The sequence below is a fragment of the Mus musculus genome, chromosome 5, assembly GCF_000001635.26.
Source record: "Mus musculus strain C57BL/6J chromosome 5, GRCm38.p6 C57BL/6J".
NCBI classification, from domain to species: Eukaryota; Metazoa; Chordata; class Mammalia; order Rodentia; family Muridae; genus Mus; species Mus musculus.
In genome coordinates this window covers 116,273,931-116,291,220 of record NC_000071.6, presented here as the reverse complement: position 1 = coordinate 116,291,220, position 17,290 = coordinate 116,273,931, and the positions used below count along the sequence as shown (strand labels likewise).

Here is a 17,290-nt window from a genome sequence, read left to right as displayed (position 1 = left end):
GCTGAAGTTGGGAGGAGGGGAAGAATGTCTTATGACCAGTCAACCTCACGACCAGGATTTGAACACAGGTCTTCTTGTTCCAAAACCCTTCTGATTTACCAGTTCTCACGTGACTCAGATAGGTGAGTAATGCTAGAGAAACAGTGCTGGCCTCTCTGAGCATGTCTTTTGTGCAGGGCCCTGCATGTCCGGTGGGCTGGCTCCCTTTGGTGTCAGCCTCAATCCAGACAATTATTACTACTGAGGTTGCTCAGTGACCAATTGGCTTGGAGGGCAGAGACTGAACCATTTCACGTGACTAGCCAAGGTACTCCACCCCCACTCCTGGCCAATGAATGAACAAAGAAAGCATGGTCCCAAGGCTGGAGTGATGGCTCCACGGTGAAGAGTGACTACTGCTCTTTTAGTGGGCCCAGGTTTGGTTCCCAGGGTCCACATAAGGCAGCTGACAACTTCCTGTATCTCCAGCTCCGGGGGAATATGACGCCCTCTTCTGACCTCCATGAGTACTGCACTCAAGTATATACACACACACACCAGCACACACACAAGTAATCTTCGAAGCAAAAGCTGTCTGCATTCACAATAGAGGTTTTATTCCTCCATGAAATTACTCAGTTTCAATGGATAGAAATGGAAATTATGTTAGGCAAAATAAGGCACCCTCAAAAAAAAAAAAGACAAGAATTTCGTGTTTTCTTTTATATTTTGGAGTCTAGGGGGAAGAAAGTGCAAGAGTGAGGGAGGGAGGGGAATGCGGAGGGGATGGAGTGAACTGTTTGAATTCCATTACATGCCACATGGAAGTACCCTAGTGGAACCCAGGACACTAGCCCAATCGCTAGTAAACAACGACGTTATGCTTGTGTGTAGATTTTCTCAAGCTGAGCACAAACCGTCCTCCTGTTCCTCCAGATCATGCAGAGCTAGCTGGCTCCGTCCAACCCCAGACCCACAATGCCCTAGAACCTGTTCTCCTGCTCTCCCAGCCTGAGCAGTTCCTACCCTGCCCAGCTTTCTCAGGCCCGGCCCAATCCTCTAAACAGGGCTTTGTTTATCTGCAGCCTTCAGAAAACCACTCCCGGTAGTTGACGAATGCTACCCATGGAGGAAAGCAGGCAGACCCAGACTTCCTGTGGAGAGGAGGGTCAGAGTCAGTCTGCAGACAATGGAAACAAAATAACAGTCGGAGGGGGGCCGTTTCAGTGCTGAGAGAGCGAAAGCCATCCTGCGGTGGGAGGGGTCACTAAGAAAGATGGAGCCTGGGTGGGACCGTAACCCTCACTGCTCAAGGTTTGGGGAAGAAACACAAATGGATTGAGACGGAATAAAATACACCCAAGGGGAAGGCAAATGAATCAAAATATATGGGTTAAATTGCTGCAGGCTGGCACAGAGCAAGTGATCAATAAATATTAGTCAGCGTTAACATCTGCTCCTCTGTGAGCCCAGAGCTGGGAGAACGCCCGATTCTTGCCAGAGTCAGTACCTGCCGGCAGGCACCTCTCCACCTGGGCTACCGACATGTGTTATTTCTTTAATTCTTAGCAACCATTGGTAATCCTGCAGCCCCCATTTTAAAGACCTGGTAGCCCCAAACTCACAAAGTTAGGTTTCTTACTTCAGTGGGTAAAACCTTGGGGTTTACAATCAGTCTGTCTGGGGCTGGGATGTCAGGCAGTTCAGAGATGTTGTGCTGTGAAATACACAAACAGCACGCTGTATATTGTAGGCTCTCGATAAATGTCATACCGACGCACGTATACTAATACTCGTAAATACATATAAATGGGCGTGTGCATGAAGCTGTATCTGTAATGTGGGCTTTGAAGGTTCTGTAGGAGTTTTTTCAGATGGGAAGAATAGGCACCTGGAGCTGATAATTGCAGAGCTGAAGGCACACACTTGCGAGGGGTTTAATATAAAGCCTGAGGAAAGCCTCGTGGCAATCAGCAACAGGTGAAACCGACTTTGAAGGGAAGAAACCTTATAGGCGAGTAGAGAGAAGACTGGAGTCCTCGGGACTGAGCAGAGAAATTTAAATACCTCCTCAACCCCGACCCCGAAAGAGTTTGGACAATGTGGCTCCCTGGCCAGCCACCAGCTCAGAGCCCCTTTCCAGCAACCCAGAAGAATTCCGGTCCAGGTCTCCACCAATCCTGGCCGAGGAGGAAGCGTCTGCGCGCCTTGGCGTCCGGTTGCCAGGTAACCGAGCGTGCCCTACTTGGCAGTTTTAAGCCCCAAGGCCGAGCCCCATGGTGGGGCCCGCCTTACTCCCTCGTCTCGCTGGCCGAGGGTGGGGCTTTTGTCTATAGAGTTTTATTTTTACTTTTTTCAGTTTACATTTTATTTTGCTTATAGGAGAAAAATATCTTCTCCCTTAAAAGAGAGAAAACGTATAAAACCGACTTTGTGCAAGTTAAACAGTCTCAGGTTTGCCTGCTCGGGCCTAGCAAAGGCTTCCTTACCCAGATGCTCCGCTTTGCAACAAGAAATCTCTTCGCAGTCTCTGGACTTGGGACTTGGGGGCCTGGGAGAACTTTCTGGACCGTTTCACACCAGTGAGTGTTGCGAAGTCAAGAATCTGAAAAAGCAACAAGTTTTTCACTGGAGGCACGGGCTTAAAGGCTGAAGGTTGTTTTGTTGTTGTTAGTGGTGGTGGTTTTTTGTATTTTTTTTTCAAGATGACCAAAGTGCCAGCCACCAAAAAGTTACAAAAAATCACCAGCAAGAAGGCCCTTTGGCTCTTTTCCAGCGCAGATCAACTGACTCAGGTAAGTCACTGTCTCTCTGTTAACAAGAGCAATGGATTAGGTTCAGGCCCGCCCAACGGGAGGGGGGCGGGGCTGGACGAGGGCCTAGGTATGATGAACTTGTCCAGACATCCCTGTTGCTCTCGATGGCTGGCTTCTCACGGTGAATGAAAACACGGATCAGAGCTGCGAGCTATCCATTAGGCAGTAATTCCAAACTGATGGACTAAATTGATGCGAGACACTGTAGAAAGTAGGGGAAAAATGAAGATGAATTGTAGACTGGTATCACAGAACTTAGTTCCAGAGATCCACTGGGGTGGAGAGACAAGCCTTTCCTATCACTCTGTGGAGAGGTTGGTTGCAAGGGTGTCACGTTCTGAGGGGTGGGGACGGGGTCCAGGTTGGGCTGGCTGTCGCTGTCAGGCAAGTTTCTCCACACACCCCCCCACCCCCCCACCCCAGCCTTTCTTTCTCCGTGATAAGACCGGGATGGGCCAAAATAATAGTAAGAGACTCGAGTATAGAGATGGTCCGTCTACGTGTATGTGATTGCGTCCTTGGTACGACTTGGGTCCGGGGGTTTCTAGATGCAAATGTTATAACTGGGTAGATGATGTTTTAAGTACATTTAACTTTGATGTCTTCAAAGTCTAACTCCACCACAGTTAGCCAAGGGAGGGAGGGTGGGGATGGCAGCTGCTCCACCTACAGCTTGTGGAGGGAGGATTTAAAGCCCTCCAGTTTATACATGGCCCAATATGTCCCCAGGCTCTTTTTCGTTTACAATTTTGTTTTGTTTATACTGTGTTTAGGAGTCTTGCCTGCATGCTTAGATGTGCTCTGTACATGCCTCATACCTGTGGAGGGTGTTAGATTCCCTGGGACTAGAGCTAAAGATGATAGTGAGCTGCTGTGTGTGTACAAAAAATGGAACCCTAGTGAGCTGCAGTGTGTATATACCACCTAGTCCCCTGCAAGAATATCAAGCGCTCTTAACCTCTGAGCCATCTCTTGGACCCCAAGACTGCTCCTCTTAAAATAGCAATACATCTTCGTTCGCCCCTCCTTGCTCTGCAAACAAGGGATGGTCCCTCTACGGAATTGAGCCTTGGACTTCTCCTGTCATCTCTAAATACTTCACTGAGTGGGTCTGACCCAGAGCATCCCCTCTGGAACCAATCTTCCTGGCAGAGCAGGATGGGAGGGAGAGCGAGGCATGAGTTGGTTGTCACCAGAGGAGGTGCAGAGGGCATGCCCAGCAGACTCCCACAGCATGTCTTCTGACTATAGGAAGTGGGTCTTGGGCTGGAGAGATGGCTCAGCGGTTAAAGGCACTGACTGCTCTTCCGAAGGTCCTGAGTTCAAATCCCAGCAACCATGTGGTGGCTCACAACCATCCGTAATGAGATCTGATGCCCTCTTCTGGTGTGTCTGAAGACAGCTACAGTGTACTCAAAAAAAAAAAAAAAAAAAAAAAAAAAAAAAGGTGGGTCTTAAGGAAATGGCCACGCAGTCTGAAGTATCCCACAAAGGTAAATAGCTATATTTACTCTGAAGAGTGCCTACCTGTGTTTAGGGGCCTTATCAGACACCCCTGCCCATTCTAGGATAGAGACCTTGGCTCCTGGTACCTGGAGTACCATGCCTTGCCATCATGAAGCCTGAAGATAGAAAAGAATGCCCAAAACTTGGCCAGATCCTAAAACTTCCAAAAACTATTTTGGGGGAAAGCCTTCTGCTAACTCAGTAATACAAACATGAGTTTGTGTTACAAACCCATATGGGTTTCAGCCCCACCCGAAGAGTGACCTCAGGTAAGTCAGTTCTTCTCCACCCCCTATTCTGCAATTTTTTTTTTTTGAAATACAGGCACCACTTTTAAATTTGCATTTATTCTTATTAGGGTACATGGTCTGGGGTGAGGTCTGAGTACGTGAGCATTCGCATGATCCCACGGAAAGGAAATCCTCACCTACCATCTGGCTGTGGGCTCTGGGAGCAGAACTCAGGCCACCAGGCTCAAGGGGCGGCAAACCCCTTTACCCTGCTGAGCCATCTTGCCAATCCCCATTTCTTGAGGAGAAAAAAAAAAAATAGAACCTACCGAGCTTCTGTTTCATGGTGTAGCTTCTGGTTCGTGATGGGCTTGGGTATTTATTTATTTATTTATCTGTTTAGCTAGCGTCACTATAAAGCAAACTCCAGCAGCTGCTGAGGTGACAGGACAAGTCCCTGTACTCAGAGATGAATGTGGAACGCAATGTGCCTCTCACCACTGGTGAAGTTTGGCTAAAGGGCTCCCACCACTGCTTCTAGAAAGTGATGGCTTTGCTGGGTGAGGTGGTAACGTTCGAATGGAACATGATGCACCCCACCACTGAACGTCAGCGCCAGGATTGGTTGATGTTTCAATCTCGTTAATGACTGGAGGATTAAGGTCTTATCCCTGGGTACTCTGGAGTCTGCCCGCAGAGCCCTGAGGTCTACTTCTCTCGGAGGGGATGAGGAGCCAGGCAGGACTCCTGATACTGCACAGCCTGGATGAGGAGTCTGCCCCAGCTCACTCTGCACCCAGAGTGCCTGCAGTCCAAGGGGGAGGAGCAAGGCGGCTCCAAACCCGTCTCTCCCCCCCAGAGGGGACCCCCCCCCCAGCCAGCAGGATGACAGGCCCCACTGTGGTTCTCCTCTCTCAGCAGACCAGAGGAATGGTGGCATAGTAGAGGGCAGGTGAGAGGCAGGTGATCCCCTCTAATCAGGGACGCCACACCCCATGCACGGCAGCGCTGATTACCCTGAAAAAGCGGTAAATTATCTAATGACTGCTTGTGATTTAGTGCTGGGGGCAGGCATGGGGGGGGCGGGGAGGGTAGGCAGCCTCTGTGTGCCAGGAAAGGCGTGGGCCAGGAAAATAGCAGGGAGCCTCTTCTCTCTCCAAGGGGACCTATGGGGACTGCACAAAGCAATTGAAATTTATTGGCTTGGTTTATGCTTTTCTTTCTTCCTTCCTTCCTTCCTTCTTTCCCTCCCTCCCTCCCTCCCTCCCTCCCTCCCTCTATTTGTCTCTGTCTATCTTTTTCTTTCTCTCTCTCTCCATCCATCCCTCCCTCCTTCGCTCCATTTGTCTCTGTATGTGTTTCTCACTGTGTTTCTCATTCTCTCTCTCTCTCTCTCTCTCTCTCTCTCTGTCTCTCTCTCTCTCTCTCTGTCTCTGTCTCTCTCTCTCTCTCTCTCTCTCTCTCTCTTTCTCTCTGTCTCTCTCTGTCTCTCTCTGTCTCTCTCTCTCTCCATGGCCTAATGCTCCTGCCTGGAACTATCCGCCATAGAGACCCTTCACCGTGTCCAATGCCAACCCTGTGACAGTAACCCCTCTCTGAGATCAACCGGGAGGCAGGAAGCAACTGGCCCATTTCCTCCTGATGAGGGATAGGCAATGCTCTTCAGTTGACCAGAATAAGGTTGCTTTCTGTCCCCCTGCAAAGCATCAGCTGTGCAGTGTGAGGAGAGGGCTGTGGGAGGAGGGAGAGAGACAGAGCAGAAAGTCTTCTCCCTGCAGTGTAAGTGGTCCTGGTCCTTAGGGGGTGGGGAGCTCTGCCTTTGAAGTCCGTCCCCCTTCGGACCTGTCCAGGGTGAGAATCTGTGAGCCCCGTTGAGTGGAATTGGAGTCCTGTGGTAGACATTTAAAAGAGTTAAATAGATGCCTGAGAGGTGCTGAGACGGTCTCAGGTCTATAGGCTTGGGTTCTCTCCCTTTTCTGGCTGGCCATGAGTGCCTCCTCCAGTCTGAAGCTATAGCCACCATCAGCTCAAGGTCTAGAAGAGGCTAAGAACTCACAGTAGAGTGCACCCCCATCACAAGCAAGGTCAGACCCCAGCTCAGGGAAAGTCAGAGAACACAGGTCTGAGGCCCATTTTCATTTTGCATGGGCGCTAAGACACCATGAGCAGAGCGGCAGAAACTCTGACCCGGTTTGAACCTTTTAGGCTGTAGAGAAGGAAGCAGCCATGGAGGCCGGCTCAGACTTGTTATTTCCAACTACTCGGAAGCTCTGGGTGGAGAGAGATCATGAATTTGAGACCAGCCTGGGCTAGAGGACCAGATTCTTCCTCAAAAAAATAATTACTTTAATGAATTAGTTAATTAAAAAGAGGGGACCCACGAGTGTACTTCAGGTCCCTTGGATTTAGCCCTCAGTCTGGTCCCATCGCTCACACTGAGATGCCATGGAGAGCCACAAGTTATCGGGGAAAAATCAAAGGAAACTGCGGGGTATTGATTAGGACTACTGCAGGCTACAAGCACAAAAAACCCAACACCCCAGCGACATAAACATGCATTTGCTTCCCTCATGGTAAGAAGTCTGGAGGTGGGCAACGGTTTCTGTATCAATCCAACTGCTCTGGAATGCAGCAAACTCTTCTCCTTGTTACAAAGTGGCTACCCCAACTCCAGGTCTCACAGCCAAGAGCCCTACGGGCCTCTCGGATGAAAAAAAACCAAAGAACCATCCTGGCTTACATCCCCCTCTGTAGTCTCTTGTGCCGGGATAGTGTTGCCATTTTTTTTTCCCCTCAGTGTAAGAGCAGCGGGAACTAACCCTGATGCAGAAATCAGGGCAGGAGACAGATGGTTGTGCTGGAGATGGCGTTGGGTTGACAGATCATTAGTGACTGATACAAATGAGCTCATAAAACCTCCAACACTAGGACTCCTTAGACACACGCTGACAGATGGGCCTTAAAAAGAAAGACCTCCTAGTCCTGGCCCACTGGTTCTCAACCTTCCTAGCACTACGGCCATCTAATACAGTTCCTCATGTCGTGGTGACCCCAACCATAACGTTACTTCATGGCTACCTACTAACAGCAGTTTTGCTACTGTTATGAGTCATAATGTAAATGGCCTTGGAGACAGCTGTTTGTCAAAGGGGTCGCAACCCACAGGTTGAGAACCCATATCCCAGCCCCACCCAGTGACTGCCACAGTGGTACCCTAGGAGAGCCATCAGGAGGGTCCAGGGTGATCTTCTGTCTTGGTTGTCACAGCCAATGTGAGCACATTTCCAGGGGATGAACTCTGTGTGTGTATGTGTGTGTGTTTGTGTGTGTAGCACAAATGGGAGAAAGCCGCCCAAGTATGAAATTCTGTTTCTCTTGACTTCCTGGCCGCCATGGTGTGATCTGAGAACACACCTTCCCCACTGTGAGCCACAACAAAGCTTTCCTTCTTTCTAAGTCCTCTCCATCAGACACTGCAGGGCAGGGTGACTGAGAAACAAGAGGGGGAGAGTAGCGTCTCCCTGTGGGAGGAGCCACGCACTCAGGTGATACAGAACCCCAAGTGCAAGCTGAACGATGGTGGATGCTGGGTCACTGGGGACCTTGTTCCGGGAACTGAGGCATAGTCTTGCTGCAAAAGGAGGGATCCAGGGCTGGAGAGATGGCTCAGCGGTTAAAAGCACTGACTGTTCTTCTGAAGGTCTTGAGTTGAAATCCCAGCAACCACATGGTGGCTCACAACCATCTGTAATGAGATCTGATGCCCTCTACTGTGTACTTACATATAATAATAAATGTATCTTTGGGCCATAGCGAGCAGGGCCGGAGAGAGCAGAGATCCTGAGTTCAATTCCCAATAACCACATGATGGCTCGCACCCATCTGTACAGCTACAGTGTACTCATATACATAAAATACATTTTAAAAAAATCTTAAAAAAAAAAAAAGAGGAATCCAGAGCTGTAGAGAGTGCAGGAACTGTTTAGCTAGGCCATGACGTGGCTGTCCATCCTACCTCCGCACATTCTCCAAACTTCAGGTGGTGCTGCTGAGTCCAAACGTTTCATGAATCTGTCTGAGTTTCGACACTGAGGGGGCATTTATGTCAAATCCAACAGAAGCCAATTATACCTTTCTCAGGCTGAACAAACCAACATATTTTTCCCCCTCGGAGATCTTTCTGACAGCTAAATTCAAAACCATTATCGCCAGTAATGGGATACCTTCTATCAAGAGAGAGTGCCACTTTCCTGCTCTGAGTTTCTGTGTTCAAACCCCACCGAGGACATTTTCTGGGGGCTCCTTCAGATCTCAAGTATTTCTGTCCAAACTGGGATGTATGCCGTCGAAGGTTTATGTAAGAACTTGAAAGCCATCAGTGTCTAGTGATCTGTGGTGACAGGCAGGTGGTGGTCGGAGACTTCTCAGTGGACCTGGGATGGTTTGTGAGGAGAGAACAGATGTTTTGTATGCTGTAGCTCAGGGGCAGGAAGGAGAGGCAGTCCACCCAGCTACAGGCTAGGGGCATCTTCTGAGGTTACGCTGGACACCTACCTACCCTGTGACAGATGTCTGAAGGACACTGACAAGAAGCAAACCGCGGGTATTCTCCCCAGGATCCCACAGTCCTGTTGGAGAGAGAATCCTTAGAAGTGACTGTCAATCAAAGGGGTTAGTTAATGCCACCTGGACCCTATTCACACGCCTGACATAAAGTGACAGGTGACAGTGCCTGCACCAAACCTGCACACAGCCACTAGAATGGGTGCTCTAACTGGTCTTCGAAGGATTGCGGAATGATTATGTTCTCGGTAGAAATGGAAATGTTTGAAATGTTTCTGGTACTCCCTGGTTGGGGAAATGCATGGATGCAGAAGCCATGGCTACCAAGAGCTGACTATATACAGAAGCATGTAACCTGATTTTTTACATTTATTTTTGAGATTATAATTTAATTACAGCATTTCTCCCTTTCCTTCCCTCTCCTCTCTCCATATGGTAAGCCCTCCCTGCTCTCCTTCAAATTCATGGCCTCTGTTTTTTTTTTTTTACTTATTTTATATATGTGTGTGTATGTATATGTATATACATATGTACATATGTATATATAAATATGTATATACATGTATATACATGTACATATATACATATATACAACAATTAGTAGAAAAATATATATGTACATACACACACACACATATATATATATATATTTTTTTATAGTCCTAAATATAACCCCTTCAGCTTCTTTTGTTTTGTTTTGTTTTTGAGACAGGGTTTCTCTGTGTAGCCCTGGCTGTCCTGGAACTCACTTTGTAGATCAAGCTGGCCTCAAACTCAGAAATCCACCTGCCTCTGCCTCCCGAGTGCTGGAATTAAAGGTGTGCGCCACCACTGCCCAGCTTACCCCTTCAGCTTCTATAATGCTATCTGAAATATGTTACCGAGGCTGATGGTTTGGCACTGGAGCACCAATTGGTGCGTCCTACCCTTGGCTTGCTGTCCAGGGTTCTAATGGCCAGGATGCACATGAAGCTGGGAAAGTAGTGCACATCTGTAACGTAAGTGATGGCCAGTTGTCCTTCGTAAGTGCACACCCACACGCACAAGCACAAAATGTTGGGGTTTTATTATTATTTACACTATTTTATTAGGTTCTTTTATCTCTCACCCTTCCAACCTTTATCCCACCCTGGTCCCTCCCAACCCCCCAACACTAGGTAGGAGAGAAAGAAGTTAAGAGGGGGAAAGGGGAAGCAGACCTCTTTAGACTACTTCCTGGTGACTAGGGACAAGTTCCTTGGGGCAAGCCCACTCTTCATAGGATATCTCCAGCTGCTTCTTTTCATCTCTTTGCTCATTTTGCTCAGGGTTACTTGATAACAGCATCAATCAGCAGGGGGAGCAGCAGCAGCAGATGGAGCAGCAGCAGGGGAACAAGGAAGCAGCTGCAGCAAATGGAGCAGCAGCAGGGGGAGCAGCAGCAGGGGAACAAGGAAGCAGCTGCAGCAAATGGAGCAGCAGCAGGGGAAGCAGCAGCAGGAGGGGGAGCAGCTGCAGCAGGGGGAGCAGCTACAACAGGAAGGAGCAGCAGGAGGGGGAGCAGCTGCAGTGGTGGGGAGCAGCTGCAGCAGGTGGAGCAGTTGCAGCAGCCTTCTTCAGAGTGCCTCCTGCCTCTCTTCACGATGTGGTGTTTATTCCCTCTCCAGAATCCCCAGATTTAAACTATTTGCAGCTGGCCAAAATCACGTCCCTCCTAGAGCACCAGACAATCATAGTCAGCGGCTGTGGACAAACTGCAGCAGTTTCCACACCAGGGATTAAAACATAAACGAATTCACATAATATACCTGGGTCTTTAAAGAAATCAAAACTCTCACTGCTACACAAATATGAATACACATGCATACAGAGAGACACTCATCCCTCTCTCTCTCCCTCTCTCTCTCTCTCTCTCTCTTTCTCTCTCTCTCTCCAGAATGAAGGCTTATATCTTTAATGAGGTTTAGAAAGTACTGCGTGAGCCTACCGAGTTTCCCCCCAGCCTTGTTTATTCTCGTGTGTGTGTGTGTGTGTGTGTGTGTGTGTGTGTAAAACACGCCACACCCTCCATCTTTCTCCTCCTTCCAGAATATGTTTCAGCATTAGCTCCATGGGGACCTTCTAGACAAACCTTCCCTGTGCATCCCTTCCCAAACCAGGTCGAAGGCTCCTGTTCACCAGTTTCCCTGACCTGACACCTTCTCCCCTGGCAAACTGACTTCTCCACAACAGGAGGCAGGCCGGCTTTGACTGTCACCATAATACTAGTATCCAGCCCCGTGGTAGACACACAGTTAACCTTTGGTTGAAGCAGACCCCTCTCTCCAGAAGCTGCTTGGTTCACAGACAGTCACCCGTGAGTATCAAAACCAAAGCAGCTTTGCTTGGGATAGAAAGAGGAGCCAGGGTCTAGATGGAACCCGGGAAGGGAACAGGTCAGAGCAACCTCTCAACACCATCACCAGAAGCTGCCAAGCCCATGGCTTTTCCTGTCTAGAGGTCCACATGGTGGCCGAACAGCCACAGCCCTTTGCCTGGAAGGGGGAGCCCTGGCTCCCAGCTCTCTTGCTTGCCTGTCTCGATGATTCTGGGGGACCCATGTGAGCTCCCCTGTTCCTTCATCTTCATCTAAGCAGAGAGTCTAACCTGGAATTTCCCGGCCTCAGTTGTGACATGATTGGAGGAAGAAATGGAACAGCCTCCTACCTATCGGGTACCATTACTCCTCAGTCCCATGGAGCAGATGAGATCACAATCCTCTGTGTGCAGAGATGAGGAGCCTGAGCCTTAGAGCGGGTTCCTGCTCGGCAATGTCTTAGCTACTTTTCAGGATGCTTTGACATAAACAGCCAGACAACAGCAGCTTAAGAGAGGTTTCAGCTCACAGTTACAGGGGTGGGTTAGAGACGTTATAATGACAGGAGCTTTGAGGAGGCTATTCACACTGGACCCCCAGCCAGAAAGCAGAGAGTGATTCATTCTGGGGATCACATTACTTTCTCCCGTCTAGTCGGACCAGGACCCCAGCCTGGATACTGGTGCCACTCACGCTGTCTGAGAGTCTTCCCACCTCTGCGAGATCACCCCTCACAGATGTGCCCAAGGGTTTACCTCCTATGCGATCCTTCATTCTATCACACTGACAATATTCCTCGTAAGCAGACATGATGGAGTCTTAATCCCAAACCAAATAGCCTCCGAGAGCCTGTGTTGCCGGGAGGAGCCTCGTGAGCTATGGTACCACTGAGCAGGAGGCAAGCACCTCTCTGAGAGGCATCTGCTGGAGCAAGTTCTTAAGGAGTACACTCCAAAAGTCGCTGACAGAAAAGCAAGAGTGCCAAGTTTCGCTTTAGGCACTGCGCATGAGAATCTGACTGTGCCCGTGACCACGGGCAAGGACATTTGCATTTTTTTTCTTGAGATCTCGCTAAAATATGCTGTCGGGCTTCTGTCACAGGGAAGAGCTAAAGACGGGGGAAGGAAGCAAGAAAAGAAGCAGTCAACTTCCCAAACAGAGCCCTTTTCGGTGGAAGGCACGGATGCCGTTTCTAATTAGAGCCCTCGTTTCTAAGAAAGGCGTGTTTTGATTCCAGGTCAATACGCTGCCAAGACCCGCTAGCTAAAGGAAAGGAGACAAGAGGCTCAGCTAATGAGGGATAGGGCTTGGGGGTGGGGAGGCGGAGACGCTGATCATTTAAACAGCTTAATTGGGTTGGATAATTGAGGTGTATCCAGTTAAATGAATTTCTTCTGAATCTAAGCTCTGACCTATAGGGTTTTTGTTTAGGGAAAAAAAAAAGCACTCAGCTTTGTGAATTTGATCCATTTTCTTTCTTGATATCTGGCCACTTGGCTTAGAGAACAGAACATTCAGAAAGTGCCTGTGCACAGGGCAGAAACCCCGAGAGTGAGTCTGGGGGAACCTTCCACTTCTGCATGCACATCCTCACATCCTCAGGCAGTTGTAGATCCCACCTGAGCAGGGACCCACAATGCCCCGCCCACCCGTACCACAGCCTCTGCTGGCTGTTCCACAGAGATGGCAAACTGGTGATTGGCAGGCTTCTCTGGAGGAACAGAACCAATTAGAGTGGATGTATAAGCTAAAATGGTTGATAGCTGTATTTGTGTGCATGTGCGCCTGTATATATTTCTGTGCACCATGTGTGTGCAGAAACCCTTAGAGACCAGAAGAGGGCACCAAATCCCCTGGAAACTGGAGTTACAGGCTGCCCAGTGTGAGTACTGGGAACAGAACCCAGGTCCTCCACAAGAGCAATAAGCACTCTTAACAGCTGAGTCAACTCTCAGGGCCCAGGATACACACCACAAGAGGATGTATTAGAGTAGCTCTTACAGAGCAGGGTCTGGAGAGCTCAGAATAGCTAGCTGCAGTCCAGAATAGTAAACCCTCCAGTTCAGTTCCATCCACATAGCTGGATGCCCAAAGAGTACCAATCGATCCCTGAAGGTCCGGAAGCTCCCTGTAGGGTAGAGGGTGCAGCTGCTGGAGTCTCTTCCATGTTAAAAGGCCACAGAAACTGGAGTGGGATGCTCTCTCAGGAAAGAAAGGCTCCCACTCAGGAAGGAACGAAGGCAGGCAGGGGACACTGCTGATCCCCTTGGATCTCTTTGGGAGGGGGCATGATCGAGTCACTAAAGATGAAACCCAGGGCCTCATTTATGTGAGGCAAACACTGCCCTGTCTGTAACCTCACTCAGATTGCCCACTGTGAAGAGAAGTCTTCCCTCCTCACTCGCCCCTCCCTGGAAACACTCTCAACAGACACACCCGGAGGTATGTCTCCCAGTCAGGATTAACCACCACCACCCCCATGGGCAAGTGACTCCCTGTGTCTTAGTCTCCTCTTCTTCCCCCATGTAAGCAGTAACAGTTCCCACTTGACTGGTTTGCTGGAAGGACTGCCAGTGTAATGCTCAGAAACGTCCCTGTTGTAGAGGAAGCTCTCCCTAGGGGTAATCACCTCTCTCTCTATTGCCATGTAGGGATCAAAGCCAGTGGCCCACAAATATCAAGAATTAAGAATGCTTAGACGCTGACATTTCCAGGAACGACGGCTCCCCAGCTGTCAGTTGTATATGTATGCCGCAGAAGGCGCCAAAAGGGTAATGCAGCCGGCAAGGTTCCCTTCCTGAGAGCCCTTGAAGCAAATGCCCAAAAGGTAATTAGCACAGGGTTGTTGCCTACGTTTCCATGCTTATTAGAGGAACTTGTCGTCTGCTAATCAAGACGCTCTCAGATATTTATAGACCATTTAAAGGAGGCGACTCAAGGCTCAGGGGAGGCACTGGGGAACTTGGGAGAATGTCAGCCTGGCTTCCTTACCATGGGATGGAAGGACTGTGTGAGTTGGGGGCCAGCCCGCAGGGTCTGTGGGAGCAGACACAGGCAACCTTGACTCTTCCTTAATTTTTTTTTAGTGTTTTATTAGCATATATTAAATATACATCATAATGGGCTTTGTTGTGCTTTATTCATACATGCGCCTGACATATCTAGGCCATATTCATCCTGACACCCTCTCGTTGGAGCTCCTTCCTCTGGTCAAACGGCCTCTGATCCCACGTAACGGGATATGTGTGTGTAGCCCAGTGAGCTGTGCAAAACTGCCCCAGGACTGCGCTCGTCGTCACCCTTGGATGGGAAATCGGCTATGAAGTCCCACCCCAAGGGGAGGACCTAGACAGTTAACCATTGATGTAGGTGGCAGAGACATTTGTCATAGCCATCAGTAAGGCACACATTTCCAATAGAAAAGCTCTGGGCGGCAAGGAGGCATGCTACTCGATTCGCTCTCACTGATACACTGCTGAGGAGAAGTGCCTTGACCAACTGGTGTCCACTCTTCATACCCCAGAAGACTCTTGAGCCCGCCCCTGTCTTACAGGCTTCCTAGGGAGGAACTGGAAGACCAGTCCACCAGCCCCCAGGGGCAAGGTTCCCCCTGTATGGTCCTTGCCTCCTTCCCTCTGTGGTGTCAGCCCAGGATCACAGAAGCTGGTGTGGAGGCAATCAATCACTTCTCAAATCCCTCCCTCCTGGTCTGGTCTGCTCATCTCCTCACGGGAGCCAAGGCCTGTGGGATTATTCTTCTGCAGTGACTTCAGAGACTGCTGCTCAGCGGTCCCTCTTGCTGTGCTTGAGTCTGCCACCCGTGGCACCTGAAACTAGTCTGGCACACAGCCTGTCCTTTCTCTTCCTGTGTACCAAGGCGGCACAGCATCATAGCACGTGATCAACAGATATTACCTCTAGGCTCACATATTTGGAGGCTCAGTCATCAGGGATCAGCAGTACTTGAGAAGGATTAAGAGGCATGGCCTTGCTGGAGGAAGTGTGCGTCACTGGGGGTGGGCTTTGATGGTTCAAAAGTTCAAGCCAGGCCTAGGGATTCTCTCTCTTCCTGCTGCCTGTGCATCCAGATGTAGAACTCTCAGCTTCCTCTCTTGCATCGAGTCTGCCTGTGTGCTGCCACGTTCCCCTCCCCGTGATGACAATGGATTAAACCTCTGAAACTGTAAGCCAGCCCCAATTAAACGCTGCCTTTTAATAAGACCCTTTGCCTTGGCCATGGTGTCTCTCTACATCAGTAGAATAGTGACTAAGACAGAGGCCGGCTGCTCAGGGAGAGAGCAACCCTCGAAAGCAGGTCTGTCTGCCCGCAAAAGTCCACGTGCCCCACCCCCACCTCTACCCCTGCCCCACTCCCTGTGGATGCTCACTGCCACAGATACCCCCGCAGAGGCTCAGCTTGGCTTCGTTTTTTTGTTGAGTTTCTCTAAATGCAGTTTCCAACTTTGCCCTCCCAGCCTATGTCATCCCCATGACAAGTGACAGGCATGTGGAGAGAGAAACCACCCTGAGACCACAGAACTCTAACTACAGGTGGCCAGGCTGTGGCTCCTCACAGACTGTCCTCTTCCTCTGGTTCTGGATCTTCACCTGGCCCTCATCTGCTTGGGAGGAACAACAGCCTCTTCTGGGGCTTAAAAGGACCAGGGTTTAATCTGTCGCAGGGGTCTGGATGGAAGAGAGGGGTTGCTGGTCTGAGGCCAAGTGCCACCTAAGCAGCCAGTGGCAGCCAGCCCTGAGTCAGAGGAAAAAAGAAAGTGCTGTTTCCCAGGAAGGAAAAGGCTGTGTTTATTTCCCCAGTGTGTGAGAGCTGAGCCTTCGCTCAATCAATCTCTCTCTCCCTCCCCTGCCTTCTCTCTCTCTGTCTCTCTGTCTGTCTCTCTATCTCCCTCCCTCCCTCCTTCCCTCCCTTTCTCACCCCTCCTCCTTTCTCTCCCATGTCATTGTAAGGATGAAGAACAATACATTATGTATCACTTTTCTTCTTTCAGCTTAATTAGCTTAATTAATTGTTTCAACCATCTCATATGTTTAAAAAGGGGAGAGACAGAGAAGCCAAGCTGGCCATTTGAACAAAGGAACCAGTGTTTCAGACCGACTGCTAAGCAACCCCCGCCCCCATCTTTCAGATACATGTATGTCCTTTAGTCTGCCCAGGACTGAGGTGGGCATCTGTCTGTAACCCTGTAAATAGATCATTAGGCAAGACTGGCATATGTCTCAACAGTGAAGGACAGGGCTGCAATCCCCGTGGTCACAGGGAAGAGCCTGGCCTCTGGGTTTCCTGGCATCAGTGGTCCTTTGTTGAATGTAGCCTTTTACAAAGGAGAAAGGAGAAGATTTCCTTCAGAGCACTGTACAGAGTGCACGGCTTCCCACAGCACTGCCTGCTGAGGGATGGATGGGCGGGGTTGTTTTGATAAAGAACTTGGTCACAAGGCATCAAAGTAGACCGAGCAGTGTTGTTGCAGACAAATTCTTTATTTTATATTCCTGGTTCCCAGCAAAGCATAGCACAGACTTTGGGGGTGGGGGTGGGGAGTAGGTGCCACAGGCCCAGTGAATAGGGCAGAAGTGGGGTGGGGCGCAAGCTCACCCAGGGACCTTGTGCTTCTCCTCGGGGTCAGGAAGTTTTCGGGTACTGGCTTTGTGCCCAGGTAGGTGCAGAATGGAAGCCAACAGAGAGCAAAAGAAAGAATCCTTTGGTACTTAAGTGTGTTCTGAGCTCCTAAGTATTTGGTTGAGATCAGCAAGTTCTTCTCTTTCTTTCATTGTCTTTTCTGAGACAGGGTCTCACTGTGGATAGCCTTGGCTTTCCTGGAACTCACTATGTAGACCAGGCT

General features: G+C 49.6%; 1 protein-coding gene and 1 long non-coding RNA gene across 8 annotated transcripts in view; one reads left to right on the top strand and one right to left on the bottom strand.

Annotated features, from left to right (window-relative positions):
* Window positions 1-2,220: 2,220 nt before the first annotated feature.
* Ccdc60 (coiled-coil domain containing 60) overlaps window positions 2,221-17,290 on the top strand; it is a 163,420-nt gene continuing 148,350 nt past the window's right edge. For 4 of the 7 annotated variants that reach the window (XM_017320898.2, XM_030254535.1, XM_017320899.2 and 1 more), the window contains exon 1: window positions 2,221-2,774. In XM_017320898.2, coding sequence (XP_017176387.1) covers window positions 2,685-2,774 — 90 coding nt within the window. In that variant the 5' untranslated portion in view covers window positions 2,221-2,684. The remainder of the gene's footprint in view (window positions 2,775-17,290) is intronic. The other 3 variants (NM_001360004.1, NM_177759.3, NM_001360005.1) reach the window with 1 other exon arrangement.
* Window positions 6,857-12,537, bottom strand: Gm52827. The gene is made up of 3 exons (XR_003955985.1): window positions 12,185-12,537; window positions 9,086-9,159; window positions 6,857-8,964 (listed from the first exon to the last, which is right to left on the bottom strand). It is a non-coding gene; the product is annotated as a predicted gene, 52827 (long non-coding RNA).